The 13,126-nt window shown below is 42.6% G+C and overlaps 1 protein-coding gene and 1 long non-coding RNA gene across 2 annotated transcripts; one reads left to right on the forward strand and one right to left on the reverse strand.

The window, feature by feature from the left end:
- Positions 1 to 1,114: 1,114 nt before the first annotated feature.
- On the forward strand, positions 1,115 to 7,597 carry pecam1a (platelet and endothelial cell adhesion molecule 1a). The gene is made up of 15 exons (XM_076143186.1): positions 1,115 to 1,468; positions 1,560 to 1,583; positions 2,427 to 2,720; positions 3,031 to 3,327; positions 3,420 to 3,680; positions 3,796 to 4,080; positions 4,342 to 4,641; positions 4,763 to 5,044; positions 5,249 to 5,381; positions 5,522 to 5,589; positions 5,905 to 5,958; positions 6,083 to 6,172; positions 6,273 to 6,329; positions 7,053 to 7,075; positions 7,395 to 7,597. The coding sequence occupies exons 1-15, from the start codon at positions 1,405 to 1,407 to the stop codon at positions 7,563 to 7,565; spliced, it is 2,403 nt and encodes an 800-aa protein (XP_075999301.1). The 5' UTR covers positions 1,115 to 1,404; the 3' UTR covers positions 7,566 to 7,597.
- LOC142992677 (uncharacterized) lies at positions 4,200 to 7,431 on the reverse strand. Its single transcript, XR_012961061.1, has 2 exons — positions 7,339 to 7,431; positions 4,200 to 4,616 (listed from the first exon to the last, which is right to left on the reverse strand). It is a non-coding gene; the product is annotated as an uncharacterized LOC142992677 (long non-coding RNA).
- Positions 7,598 to 13,126: the final 5,529 nt, after the last annotated feature.

Consider the following 13,126-nt stretch of genomic DNA (forward strand, 5'->3'; position numbering starts at 1 on the left):
TCCCACTGGTGTCTCTGCTGTGCTCACAGCAAAATAGACCAGAAGTGCACTCCAACTCTACAGAGGGGAAGTGTGAGAAACAGTGTGTGCTGGTGCGGAAAAATAAGGTCTGTATTTGTGCTAAAAACAAGATGGTAAGAAAACATTAAAGTTTATAACGTGTATCAAAGATGTAGCAAGAATGACATCAGACCACATCGAGCTTTATGCAGTAAGTAATGTGTAAGCAACTAGGATTTGTTGTATAGCCTGAGCTAAACTATGGCTGATGACTAAGATGTAATGCACTGCCACCAAGTACATGTTAGTTACCAGTATGAAAAATAAAATAAAATCTTAACACATTTCAGTCACTTGTGTTTTTGTCGGTGTCAGTTTGGTGCCGCATCAATCAGATGGGTGCTGGAATGACATGGTGGTCAGGATTACCTCTGTGGAAATATGTTCTTGGTTGTGAAATGAGGCAGAAGTGAAAGCGAGTGGGAGCTCCGTGCAGATGAAGCTGCAGACCTCCAGTGTTATCGAATCAAGCTTTCACTCCAACATCTGTTAATCTTCGGCGCCTCTCAGTGGTCATTGTACAATATTACACATGTGTAATAGTAAAGTAATATTACGACCCACTAGCATCTGCATCTGTGACACAGAAGTTCCAATAAGAATATAAATGTGTGATGAGTTCTCCAGGAATTGAAGTAAACTGTAACTTTGAAATGTGATGTCAAAATACAATGACAACTTCAATAACTGTATACAAAATGTACCCTGTCTTGTCCAGGAATATCTGAAGTATTTGTCAGTGTATGCATACATTGTCACTGGATATTGAACTGAACTAAAGATTGATGCATTTCTGACCTAACCATTAGTATAGATCTCCCCTAATCCAACTCAAGTGGCTTTGCTCCTATAATTACCTGCACACTCTGCAGTTAATCTGTGCCATTTTAATGATTTGGTGGCTTCATCAACACCCAAACGAGAGACAAATTAGAGAGAGAGAGAGGGTGTTATTGTTGCCATGTATGTTGGTAAGAAGAATGGAACTCATTTCAGACTTCAGCATAACAGCTCAGCAAATAGTGGATTGCAGAAGAAGTGAGCTACTAGTCCAGACAAACAGACATAATGACTATGACTCATTTAGCCAGAGAAAAAGCTAGATCCTGAGGAAGTAACATCCGTTTCCTGGTCAATCAAGCAGCACAAGGAAAGCATGATAAGCTGAAGAACACCCCCCCTCAGTACCCACGCAGTAGAAACACACAAATTGTCTTCTGCACACTCCACCTCTCCTTTCCTGTGGCCAACCCCTGTCCCTCTGACCGCCCTCCTGGCCAGCGTCTCCTTCTTCCCCCTGCGGCTTTATTTTAATCTTACAGCAGTTGACCGCCATCACTCAGGATGGACTCCAGACCCCCCAACCTGCTGCTGGTGCTGCTGCAGCTCACCAGCGTGATACACTTCTGTAAGGACGCCCCGCTCTGCTCTTCCTTCACTTTAGTCTCGTCTGATTCTGACTTTTTCTGGTCTTTTCCTCTCTTGTGCTTTTCTCACAGGCCAATGTGCCAGGGGTCAGTCATGTAAGTATGGATCAGATATTTGACTCTACTACTCTACTACCAGCTGTAGCTTCTCCAACGTAGCGACAGTTTGAGATGAGGCTGTGTTTGACAAGAAAGATATTTTTACATACATATTTTTGAAGGAAATGGGCATTGTGTTATGCATCTCTGACACTTAAGTAACATTTAGTGAGAGTATTTTTATTTGTCTTTAGGGGCAGCCTGTTTGAATACCTTTCAACCAAGAGCAAACTAAATTAAAATGCAAAGCTCTCTGGACATTTCTGTGCTCTAGATAAGATTATAATAGTGCCGATGTGATAAAAGAAATCGCTACAGCGTCTGTATATTCTGCCTCTACAGTGGCTGAGCCATTTCACTGTCTCTGCTGGTTTACATCACAGTGCCCTTGTTGAAATCATTACAAGGAGGATGTGAACTAAACAATTGCTTCATAGCTGCTCTGGCAGGTTACATTGTGTTGTTGGGAGAGCAGAATCTGGGATAAATCACACAGCTGCTCCACGGGGAGAAGGTCAGGCGATGTTTGTCAAAGCTTTTTCCTTCCTTCAGCAGCTCTGGCTTACTGCGCAGCAGAGTGAGGCCAAGGGAGGAGCGCCTTCCTCCAGACTTCACCTTTACTTAGGAGAGAATAATGAATCTTAGAATAGACTGCTGCCTGAGGTTCTAATGTTGGGGTGATATAGGTAATACATGCAAGCCTAATCATTTTCTTTCCTTCCCACTTCCCACTACTTCCCACTGTGTGTGTGTGTGTGTGTGTGTGTGTGTGTGTGTGTGTGTGTGTGTGTGTGTGTGTGTGTGTGTGTGTGTGTGTGTGTGTATGTGTGTGACATACAGTGTACACCATAGACACCGTTGGCCTAACAATCCTACCCAGCAGTCCAGTAGCGAGTGGGACACCAGTGATCTTACGCTGTGAGGTCAGCGTCAGTCATCACCCCTCGCTTCACCTCACGCATATTTTCCAGTTTCTGCGGTACGACGTTCCCGTCCACTCTTTAACCACCAGCGACACCGCAGTCGAGTATGAAATCAACCCAGCCAGAGCAGCCGACTCTGGAAGCTATGAATGTCAGGTCACAGTCGAGGAGAAGAAAAAGGAGAGTTTTGTCCAAGCACTCACTGTTGAAGGTAACAATCACAGTGATGGAGTGGCACAAGATATTGTTGGATAGATTTGTTCTGAACATTCTGAGCAATTTCCTAAAGCCTGACACTAAACATTGATGTCATATACACATATAAACTAGGACCCAGGGTGTGAGTAGCACAAACCACTGGAACAATTCTTTGTATGCTTATATTGAAAAAAATTTGACACCGTAATGAGCATAAACACTGAACAAAATATCTCCATCTCACCATCAGCATTATGTTTCTCATATCCTTGTACTTCATGTTTTCTGCTCTTTCTTCCTCTCTTCCTTGTTTGCCTGTGCAGGCCTGCAGAGCCCGATCCTTAACCTGAGTAAGACGACACTCTACGAGAGTGAGGAGCTCATAGCCACCTGCAGTGCCCCAAACGAGAAAGGAGCCCTGATCTTCCGCTTTCATCAGAAATTGAGATCTGGAGCTATAGAAGTGATTAAGCAGGTGGGGCCCAGTGGGAACTCGTCGGAGACCAAGCTGGTCCTGAGGAAGGTTGGAGACAGCGTCCTGTCCTGCAACTATAATATCCCCATGATTCCTGATGCGGGCCACTCCAACTTTAGCAACGAGGTTCAAGTGATTGTCAAAGGTGAGTAGATAAAGATCTGTTTTCATTAGAGATTGATCACATTAATTTAATTAGTTATTAAGTCTGTGACTATTTTGAGTTGTGAATTTCAGGTCTCTACATTTCCCCTGTCATGAACGTGATTCCCTCCACCAATGTCTATGAGGGGGACATCATTGAGGTGGTCTGCAGTGTGGTGAGTCCAACAAGGAACGTTGAGGTGTACCTGACTAAAGACAAGAGCATCCTAAAGCAAAAACCTGTCAGCCTCAGTCATCGAATGACGGTACAGGCTGGAGATTCTGGCGAGCTTGTCTGCAAGGCAGAATGGAACTCTGTGCAGAAGGAAAACTATGTTACACTCTCAGTCAAAGGCAAGTACCCAGAATCCTACTGAAACTCACCAAACAAATACTGTGCTCAAAATGATACACACCCACTGTGTAACACGTCTTCTGTAATAATTCTTCTTCTTTCTATCTGACTCAGAGCTGTTCTCAAAACCACAGCTGACATTGAGTCTCATGGACATATTTGAGGGAGAACGCTTCACACTGTCCTGCTCTGTTACCATTTACTCACCCGAGCGGATCAGCAATGAAACCATACAGTACTCCATCTACAGAAACGGCGTCCAACTCATCCAAATGGACACGTACAGCACTGTTGCAAGTCCTTCTCAAAACGGCAACTACACCTGTAAAGCTGCAGCCACCACGCTGAGAAACAATTTTCTCGTCAAAGCGAGTGAAACATTTGTCGTCAAAGCCAAAGGCAAGTCATCGTTACTCAACCGTCTTATCAACCACCTTCTAATATGTTGTGCCATCTAATTTTGTGTCTTGAAAACTTTCATCTGATGGCAAATAAGAAGCAATCAGTACTCTTTTGCATTCTATATCTGCACTGGATACGTTTACTAAGAATCAAATCGCCCACAACTCCCTCATGGACAACTTTGAGTTTTTTGCTACTTTTTTTCAGATAAATAACAGTGATGCTATTTGTTATTTTTGTGTTCTTTTCTATCCCCAGTTCCTGTTTCAGAGCCGATGGTGAGTGTGGTGGGGGATAGATTGGTGTTGGGAAAGCCCTTCCTGGTACATTGTCTCAGTGAGACCGGGAGTCTGCCCATCACCTACACCCTGTACGGCCCAGACAGGCAGCCTGACGTGAAGGTGGTGAGCCGGCCGGGGGACAAGGCCATCTTCTCCACCCCAGCTGTCCAAAAGAGCTCAGACATCCCCAAGTTTCTTTGTCACGCAAGGAACAACGTATTCACCCAACCGATGATAAGCTCAGGGCATCGGCTGGAACAAAGAACCAAGATCATAGGTAAGACATTCAATATAATAATAATCAAATATGCAGGACCGTTTGTGCTCAGGTGTAGATATTCTGTAATCCTTTGACTAATTGTATTTGTATTGTATTGCTTCCATTTCACCCGCTGCAGAGCCGGTGTCGAAACCAGCTTTGATTGTCCAGCCCAACTTTGGGTATGTCTCTGAGGGGCAGGACTTGACCCTTGAGTGCAGCGTGGCAAGAGGAACTCTACCCGTCAACTTCACCTGGTACCACACTGAGACACAGGGCTCTCTGGCCACCCAGACCCCCACTGGACCCAAAGGATCCCACATAATCAAAGGTGTCCGAGGAGAGCACAGTGGGGGATACTACTGTGAGAGCAACAACCAAGCCAATGAAGTCAAACGCAGCTCCACGGTCACGATTGGAGGTGTGTTTTATCATCATCATCATCATCTGCTTTAGCCCTTTTATCTTTATAATCTAATCTGATAGATTATCTGAAATTTAATTGACCACTGGCTATACATTTGAAAATGATCATACATATTTACATATACCTACATATGTAAATGCTATTTTGTTTTAATATTCTAAACTATTTCATATCTCTCCATGCATGTATGCTGTACAGTGAAGTGGGCAGCCTGGAAGAAAGGCCTCATTGCCGTCCTCTGCATCTTGCTCATTGGTGGCCTCCTTTTTTTTATCGCTTCCAAAAAGGATGTTCTTCCATTTATGAGGAAAAGAACAGGCGGGCTGTCAGTGTGAGTAAGGTCCTCCATGTTCTTATCAAAGATCAGTGTTCCATAGGTGAAGTAATGTGAGCTGTGAGAGCAGACACGACGCCCACACCAAGGTTTCCTGTTTGAAAGCACTGATTATGTTGGTGTCCACCCTTTCTTAGGAAGTCAGCCAGCACCAAAACAGAGAGGTTGAGCCTCACCCTGGCAGAGGCCAATGAGACGGCCAACGGTAAGAGCTGTTGCACTCATACCTGTGCTATAAAGTCACAAAAACAAACACTAACACATTACAGTATTTCAGTCTGTTTGGGGAGAATACTTTTACTTCACTACATGGCGGAAATCGAATATGCTGTTTCACTCCACTACTTTAGTATTAGGCATCTTCTGAAAGAAAAATTTGTCCAAATATTTTGAGAAATAATTTATAAAACAAAGTGAAGAAAATGAAGAATGAGAAATTCTTATACTTTTACTTCGGTCTAACTGACTCTTACTGTGATGAGTCAGCTGAGGTGATCTGCTGTTTTTGTGGTTTTGTCAGTCACTCCAGGTGTGATGGGACGGAGTGTTTGGAGTGAACATGTGTCAGGTTCTGGTGAGTATTGTCTTATAGCAGTTTTTTGTTCATTGTATACTAATTCAATTGTAATTCTGTTGGATTTAAAATCGTTTGAAAATGTATGAATTCAGCCACATTGACTCAGATCATTCCTCTGCAGAGTCTGATGACCAGAATAGTGTGGCCTCACCCGAGCGCCCAGAACCACAGTACACTGAGGTGCAGACCAAGCAGGCTGATCCCTGCGCAGGTGAGGCTGTTCCTGGAAATAAATCAGTCAGAAATCTAAGCTATTACGACCTTAAGAACTATGTTTCAAAGCATGGCGTGTTTATGTGTTTTCGTGACAGTTCCGGTGATGAAGGGCACAGAAACGGTGTACAGCGAAGTGAGGAACTCAAAGCAAGGTACAACTGATATCCTCTTCCTTATTGAAACCTCTCTGATATTCTTCAATAAGACAAACCAGGTCATTCTCTGGTGTTTGAAAAATGCGCCAGGAAACAGGAGCAACTCCAACTGTAAACATCTGCATTGTTAGTGGAAGAATATCCCATTAAAACAGAGGGCCCAGTCGCCAGGTGTCCACTTCCTGCTTTCGTCAAAGGGAACTTCCTGTTTAAACAATCAGAGCCAAACAGGGAGTACATCCGTTAGAGCCAAGTGTGCTCCATACTCCATTGTTGGATTCCTGTGGAAGAAAAACATTCATCCACCATCTATTTTCTCCATTGTTCAGTCATTGGCTTAGAGAACAAATGTCAGCTGCAGAGCATTGGAACCAAACAATGACGCAGCAGAAGAGGAGGGGGACACACTGACTCTGCTCTCAACATGAACATATTTAGGAGGAAGGATGAAAGTATGGATGAACCAGAGTCCAGTTGATCCTATCGGCAACCATTTAAGTGTTTTTATTTTGCATGTTTGAATCATTCCTCCCAAAAAAGACCTACATTTATAAAGAAACTGAAGAATATTTGATCCTCTCAAGAAACAAACCAGAGCAGTTGACTCACTAGTAGGCTAGGAAGAGTTGTTGGTATGTTCAGCATATATTTGCATAAGTGTGTGTTTGTGGGACCTCTGATTTGTGGGACCCTGATCTTCTTCTGGTGTTTTTCTTGCAGAAGTCCCAGAGGAGGCCAATGGCGTAAGTAGAGCAAAACTCAACTCACTCATCTTGCTTATTGCACAATACGTGCATGTGTTTGTATTGCAAAACACGGACACAGACACACACGTACACATGAACACACACTCATAAATGTGTTGTCTTTGCTTAGAGAAACATCTTGTGGACACATACAAATTAACTAAATTCAACTGAACCTTTTTCATTATTTGCAGACAGATAATTTAAAACTGTATGTTCCATGTCTCAAAGTAAAGTCCTGGCATGTCTTGCTGTCTCACCATGATCACGCAATCACACTGTTATTTTCAATCATCTGATTCTTCTCTCTCAGCAGGGGTCGGTGGAATATGTCCAGATGAATCATGATACTGATCGCCACAGTCACCACAGTCACCACAGTAACCACAGTCACCACAGTAACCACGGTGAGCAGAATGGCCACGCAGATGACACCATCAACAGCAGTGACACCAATGCCATTGACCCCGGTGACTGCGCGGTATAAAATCTAAAGCCAGACTAACCCCAAGGAATATTTATTCCCTATTTTATCCACTTCATCTATGCATCTGGAGACTTTAAAGCTCAAAGACTAAACTCCATTGAATCGCTGTCTATTTTTGGTATTTTTGTAAGGGAACACAAATCCCATTTCATAATATAAATTCACTTATTTTGAATATGAGGATAGGCAAATAAAGATGCTTTTGTTACACGTGTCTCTCTTCTTCACCTCAGCCTTTAACTTCATGTGAGCAATGAAAATTTGGTGAAAGGTGTTTGCAAATGTGTTTTTTATTCCTGCTCATTTTAGGAATTTGAAAATACTCAAGACTGAAAAATATGGAAAATAAATCTATAATCAGGTGTAATTTTCTTTATTTGGCTTCAGTAACCCGAGCATGTTTCAGAATGGGTGTAACTGATACTAACACAAAGTCCTTAAACATTTTTTTAATTTCTTTCGATCAAACACTTTCATAAATCAAACAGACAAAACTTGCTTTTGTCTGATTATTACATAAGATTATTTTCTTTGGAGTGGGTATTGGCTCTTGTTTGTGCAGAGCTGTGTTTTTGCGAACACACACACACACACACACACACACACACACACACACACATACAGGATGTGTGTTGTGACAAAGGAAAAGTCATTGTAGTTTATATCCTTCTGTCAGGAAAATTCTTTTTTTCAGGCACGGAGACCTCAGAACACTTGGGTTGAGAATTTATTGCTGCAGCAAGAGTCAAGTCAGTTACAATGTGTGGTCATTGCAGTCTGGGTTGACTGATTTTCAGTAGTTCAAATCATCATCTTATACATGGTTGCCAGAGGACTTTGTCCCTGTCACTCACAGTCTTGATCAGATTAACAATAACAACAGGCCACACTACCTGAGTAAATCACAAGTTATCAATATCAGGAGGAAACATCTTAGTGCACACTGTCTAAGTCAATCATAAGACTGTCTCTAATCAGACTGCTTGTTTCCTCCTGTACTGGACTTCAGCATGCTCCTATCCCATAGTATAACTCAATCAACATTTTTCTAACACCTTCCACTAGTGTCAGAGAGGACAGATTCAGAACAGTGAACATAGAGCTCGTCTTTGAAGTCAGCACTGTGGTGACGTCACCTGTCAACGTTTGAGTGTAAACTTCTCAGATGGGTTTGAGTACATGAATCTGTTCTTTCTGTTTTAACCACTAGAGGGCGACACCACGTGGAAACTCTGGTGCCCTCTGGCTGTGATCTCATAATGTGCTAAGGGCTTTCGTTGTTGTCATAGCATCAGGTGATGCCAGTTTGACTTTCCACCATCAGACGTTTCATTGTATGACACAACAGCAACAGATTGAAGGTCTCCATACACGTAACAAGATTATCACATCAAGCTCTGGTTATGTGAGGCCACCAAGATGTTACACAAAACATAGAGGTTACAGTGTATTAATATGAAACATAATTGAATAGTGTTGTTTGTATGTACCAGTGATGTGTTTTGTATAACAATTTAAAGGGGAAACCCACCAATGATACACATCAAAATGAGATTCCTGTGGAAACTCCTGTATAAAGGCTTTTGGGGCTTTTGTTACAGGAAGTAGCCGATGTGATGTCATAGTGGTTAGTTTCCCTGATTTCCCTGTTTTAACATCTCATCCTCGTGCTACCTAATACCAAGAACCAGAATTTGACATGTATACTTTGAATTTGAGGTAATAATAACTGTGCATCTCAAAACAACCCTGCATACAAGATCTTATTTTGCATTGCTTCTATTTCGATGGACGTGGTGACACAGTGGCACATCAAGTATTACACCGAGTCATTTTCATATCATATAACTGGGTGAAGGCAGCAGACAACATTACTCGTAAGTCAAATGCGTCTCCGATTTGTTGTTGTTGTTGCACCTGTTGGGGTGGCACAACAATATTTTAAATGTATGGATATTTGTGACTGTGTGGGTTTGCAGAGTCTTCAAACCTAAACAGGTGTGTGAGTAAGCCAGGCGGGACAACGCTTCATAGTGGTAAGCCTAAATGGAATACAGTCAAAATTTCATCTGTGAGACAAAGCATTATTTAGGCCTTAACACAGTTCATGAAGTTTACAAATGAGCACTAACTAAGGGAATTCAATACACAGATTCATATACAGCATATTATTTATAATCTGAACCGTGTGGGGTCTGTGGGCTTTAATTTTTAGTCTGGCACAATAGCTGCAGGCCTTTAAATCAAAGTAAAATGTGAGGGAGAGAAAGAGAGAGTAGTAATCATAGAATTATTGACTGACACATACGTTTTGTAAGATGTACGAAATGTAAATGTTACATAACTTTATAATAGGACCTCTTGGACACTATTACACAATTAGATCTCAGTGGGAGAAACACACTTAATGCACATAATCACTGTCTTAGTCTCTAAAAGCTTGCCTTGTATTTTAGAGATGTAAGCGTTCTGCCGCATATATTTACTCAACAGGGACGGGCTGAGGCAGCACAAAGGTGCTGAGCTGGAATTTTATGCATGCATTGAGTTCACTCAGTGCATGGAAACTGCTGTTGACGTTCAGGCTTATGGGGATCTACTTTTTGACAGGAAGCTCTTAAGACCGCGGTGCACCAAATGAAATCCATGTGGGAATTTGTAGCACCTGACACTCCAACAGCCTTCCACCAACTCAAACGCTTTGATCTGCATTCTTTGCAAAGGCTGACTAATAGAATGGCCCAGCAGGTGGACTTTTCATATCCATTTTAATGAACCCATCTGCCATGCGTAGTCAGAATTTATAGAATGATCCCCTTATCCATTCAAGCATATACCCCACATGAGCATGGTTGCACATGTGCTGAGGTTGTATGAACTTGTGCAATATGTGACACCACCCTGGGATACTAAATTTCCAGGGCTTCCTCCATCCCATCAGGCATGTCTCAGTTTCGGCCTCTGTGGTATCTATGAATGGAGGTCACTACGTTGCATACTCCATACTCCATTACATCAATCTGATGTAGTTATTTATCACCTGGAGGATTAAATTCCGTATATATATTGCTGTTACTCACTACTGTGCACATTTCCTCGTGCACAGTAGTTTAGCAATATGTCCTCAGAGCATTTTTAAATAGTGTGTATGTGAAAGCCAAGCTTAGTTTCATTATTTGGACAGTGTGTCCCAAACCAACACCCTGTGGTTGTAAAACTGTAGAGGAAAAGATGCCATGGAGGAGGAGGAAGAGGAGAGTGTTTTGGCTGCGATACTGAGTTTCATTTCAGGCTTCAAACACTTTGCCCATTGATGGAGCTGTTCTTTTAGATCACGAGTGACAGTGTATCATCTGTCTCGTCTGTCAGGCCAGTTATGGACTACATTCTAGATTTACTACTGTTCCCAAAACTGTGTGAGGTGACGTACCCTCACATATGTTTGGGTTTCCTATTACAAGAGGGTGTGAAGTACTTTGCACGCCCCCACCTCAGCTCCCACGGGCGGTTAGACTGAAAAAAGGAACACAAGCATGGTGCCAATGGCATAAAAAGGGAAACAGCTTGGTTAAACAGATGGATAAACAGGTCTTTTGGATCTCTCAGTCCTCAGGGCCCAGTATGCTGCTGTCCTGCACGTATGCTGTTCCTGTCCAACCACAGCAACCTGATCCCATCCCTGCTGGATCTGGAGCACAGCTCCTGACCTGCCGTCTGCTAAAACAAGCATATTGACCTCTGTGAAATGCATTCTGGGAATATCCAGTCCAAGAGTTCAACTTGACCTTATGGGGTTAATACTGTTTGTAGTTTTCAGACACAGCAGTGAGGTCATCGTGCAGACCTCATCGTGTTTGTTTCTGCCAGGGCACATTTTGCTGTTATGAAGATGAATTTAACTACTGTGTGATTATGCAAAATGCCATTTACAGAAAATTCGTTTTACATTATTATTACATTTAACAAATTTCGCATTTGTTGACTTGATAGTTAGTTTTATTCGCTCAATTTTGATCATAGAGTGACCCTGCAGGCGTTGTGATCAGGTCAAATTCCATCTGCACATGCTTGACATTACGTAACTCCGTCTCTCTGGTGCAAAGCTTATTCTGCTCAACCTTCCTCCGTGTACTAAAATTGATTTCTGTCACAGCCTGAACAGTGCTAACAAGGATGTTCATCTCCTTGAACCAGGATGTGATAATAAAGAGGGTTTACAGTCCTGCAGCGCTGCACACAGCCACAGGACACTGGCTGACAAGGGCACATTCTTTTAGGATTTTGTGTCAGGACGGTGACAGGATTAGTGTGCATATAAGAGTCATACAGGGAATTGTGTTTGCTCTGTAGATTGCTTCTCCTTGTCACCAGTAGCCATTTGTTATAAGTGGGGATTTTGAGCAGTGACTGTTGAGAGACTGAGAAGTTATTTTTGTGTTTAGCTCGTTTTTGTGAAGAGCGAAAAAAGTCTCAAGTGTCTGAGGCTGGCCCTACATAGTCCTTCATATCCTCCGTTAAGCTTAGGGCTTAGTTTGCACACCTGTTTCGTCTTCCCCATGTTTAATTGCTGATAAGCCCTCACAGCTCCAGGTAAAGAATTCACCCTAACCTTGTACAACCTGGTCAGGACACATGGCGGCGCAAGGAGGTCAACCTTCCTCTTCCTCAGTGGCCTCTGACCACTTAGACAGAAATACACGACCTCATTGCGCAATCAAGTATCAACAAATCAGCTTTCATCTTTCGTCCTCCTTTTCCATGGATGCAGCCTTGGCTAAGGTAACCCAATCCTTACACATTCAGGCAACCTTGCTGCTACCCCTGCCGCTCTCTGTGATAAGTCTGAGCCCAGAGTCCAGGACAGCTGCACTGGCTGTTTACTGCCTCTGCAGCTTTGCACAGTGGCTTTCCTCATAGTTGGTCAATGCAAGCTCCCCCTGTGGAAGGGAACTTTCCTCCTTTGTCTTCCACTCGGCCTCTGGGTGACTTACAAGGAACTATTCTGAGCTGCCAACCTCCTCACGGGGGAGTTTATTCCAAGATGTTTAATTTTGGGTTAGACAGGTCACAGTGAAGTTGGAGAGGTGTGAGGTGTTTATGTGCAGATATGTACAGTCGTGACAGGCCCGTACTTTTCTATGCCAGCATTTAAACATGGTCTGGACTGTTATGTTTCCCTTGGAACAAAAGACACATTTACACCTCCACTGGTGTGCACCTGTTATTTGTTATATTATTTACACTACAGTACAACACAGTCACTGTGACAAAAGACTCAAGTCCAAGAATGAAATTTACGATGATCTGTCTCACTCTTGTTGCTGTGACGTTGGAATCCTTGATACTGGAAACTGGAATTTGAATATTGAAGTGGTATTTTTGCTGAAAATGACCCCAGAAAAATCCTTTATTTTTGAATAAATGGTATTTTTTCCCCCTCCACACTTCCCTCTATTTGAACCCATCCACCAGACTTTCAGCCATTTTTTTTATTTCTGACAATAATTTTTTCAAGTGTCACAAAACATTACATGTGTAATGTCTGGACTAATTGGCTCCAA

This window comes from Genypterus blacodes, unplaced genomic scaffold, assembly GCF_046128005.1.
Source record: "Genypterus blacodes isolate CSIRO-AG114 ecotype Tasmania unplaced genomic scaffold, CSIRO-AGI_Gbla_v1 ptg000022l_1, whole genome shotgun sequence".
NCBI lineage: Eukaryota > Metazoa > Chordata > Actinopteri > Ophidiiformes > Ophidiidae > Genypterus > Genypterus blacodes.

Bases quoted from the DNA above. Each gene is read 5' to 3' on its own strand.
- pecam1a (XM_076143186.1), top strand. From the start codon at position 1,405: ATGGACTCCAGACCCCCCAACCTGCTGCTGGTGCTGCTGCAGCTCACC. The intron at 2,721-3,030 runs GTAACAATCACA...TTGCCTGTGCAG, and splicing joins CCAAGCACTCACTGTTGAAG to GCCTGCAGAGCCCGATCCTT. The intron at 6,330-7,052 runs GTACAACTGATA...TTTTTCTTGCAG, and splicing joins AGTGAGGAACTCAAAGCAAG to AAGTCCCAGAGGAGGCCAAT.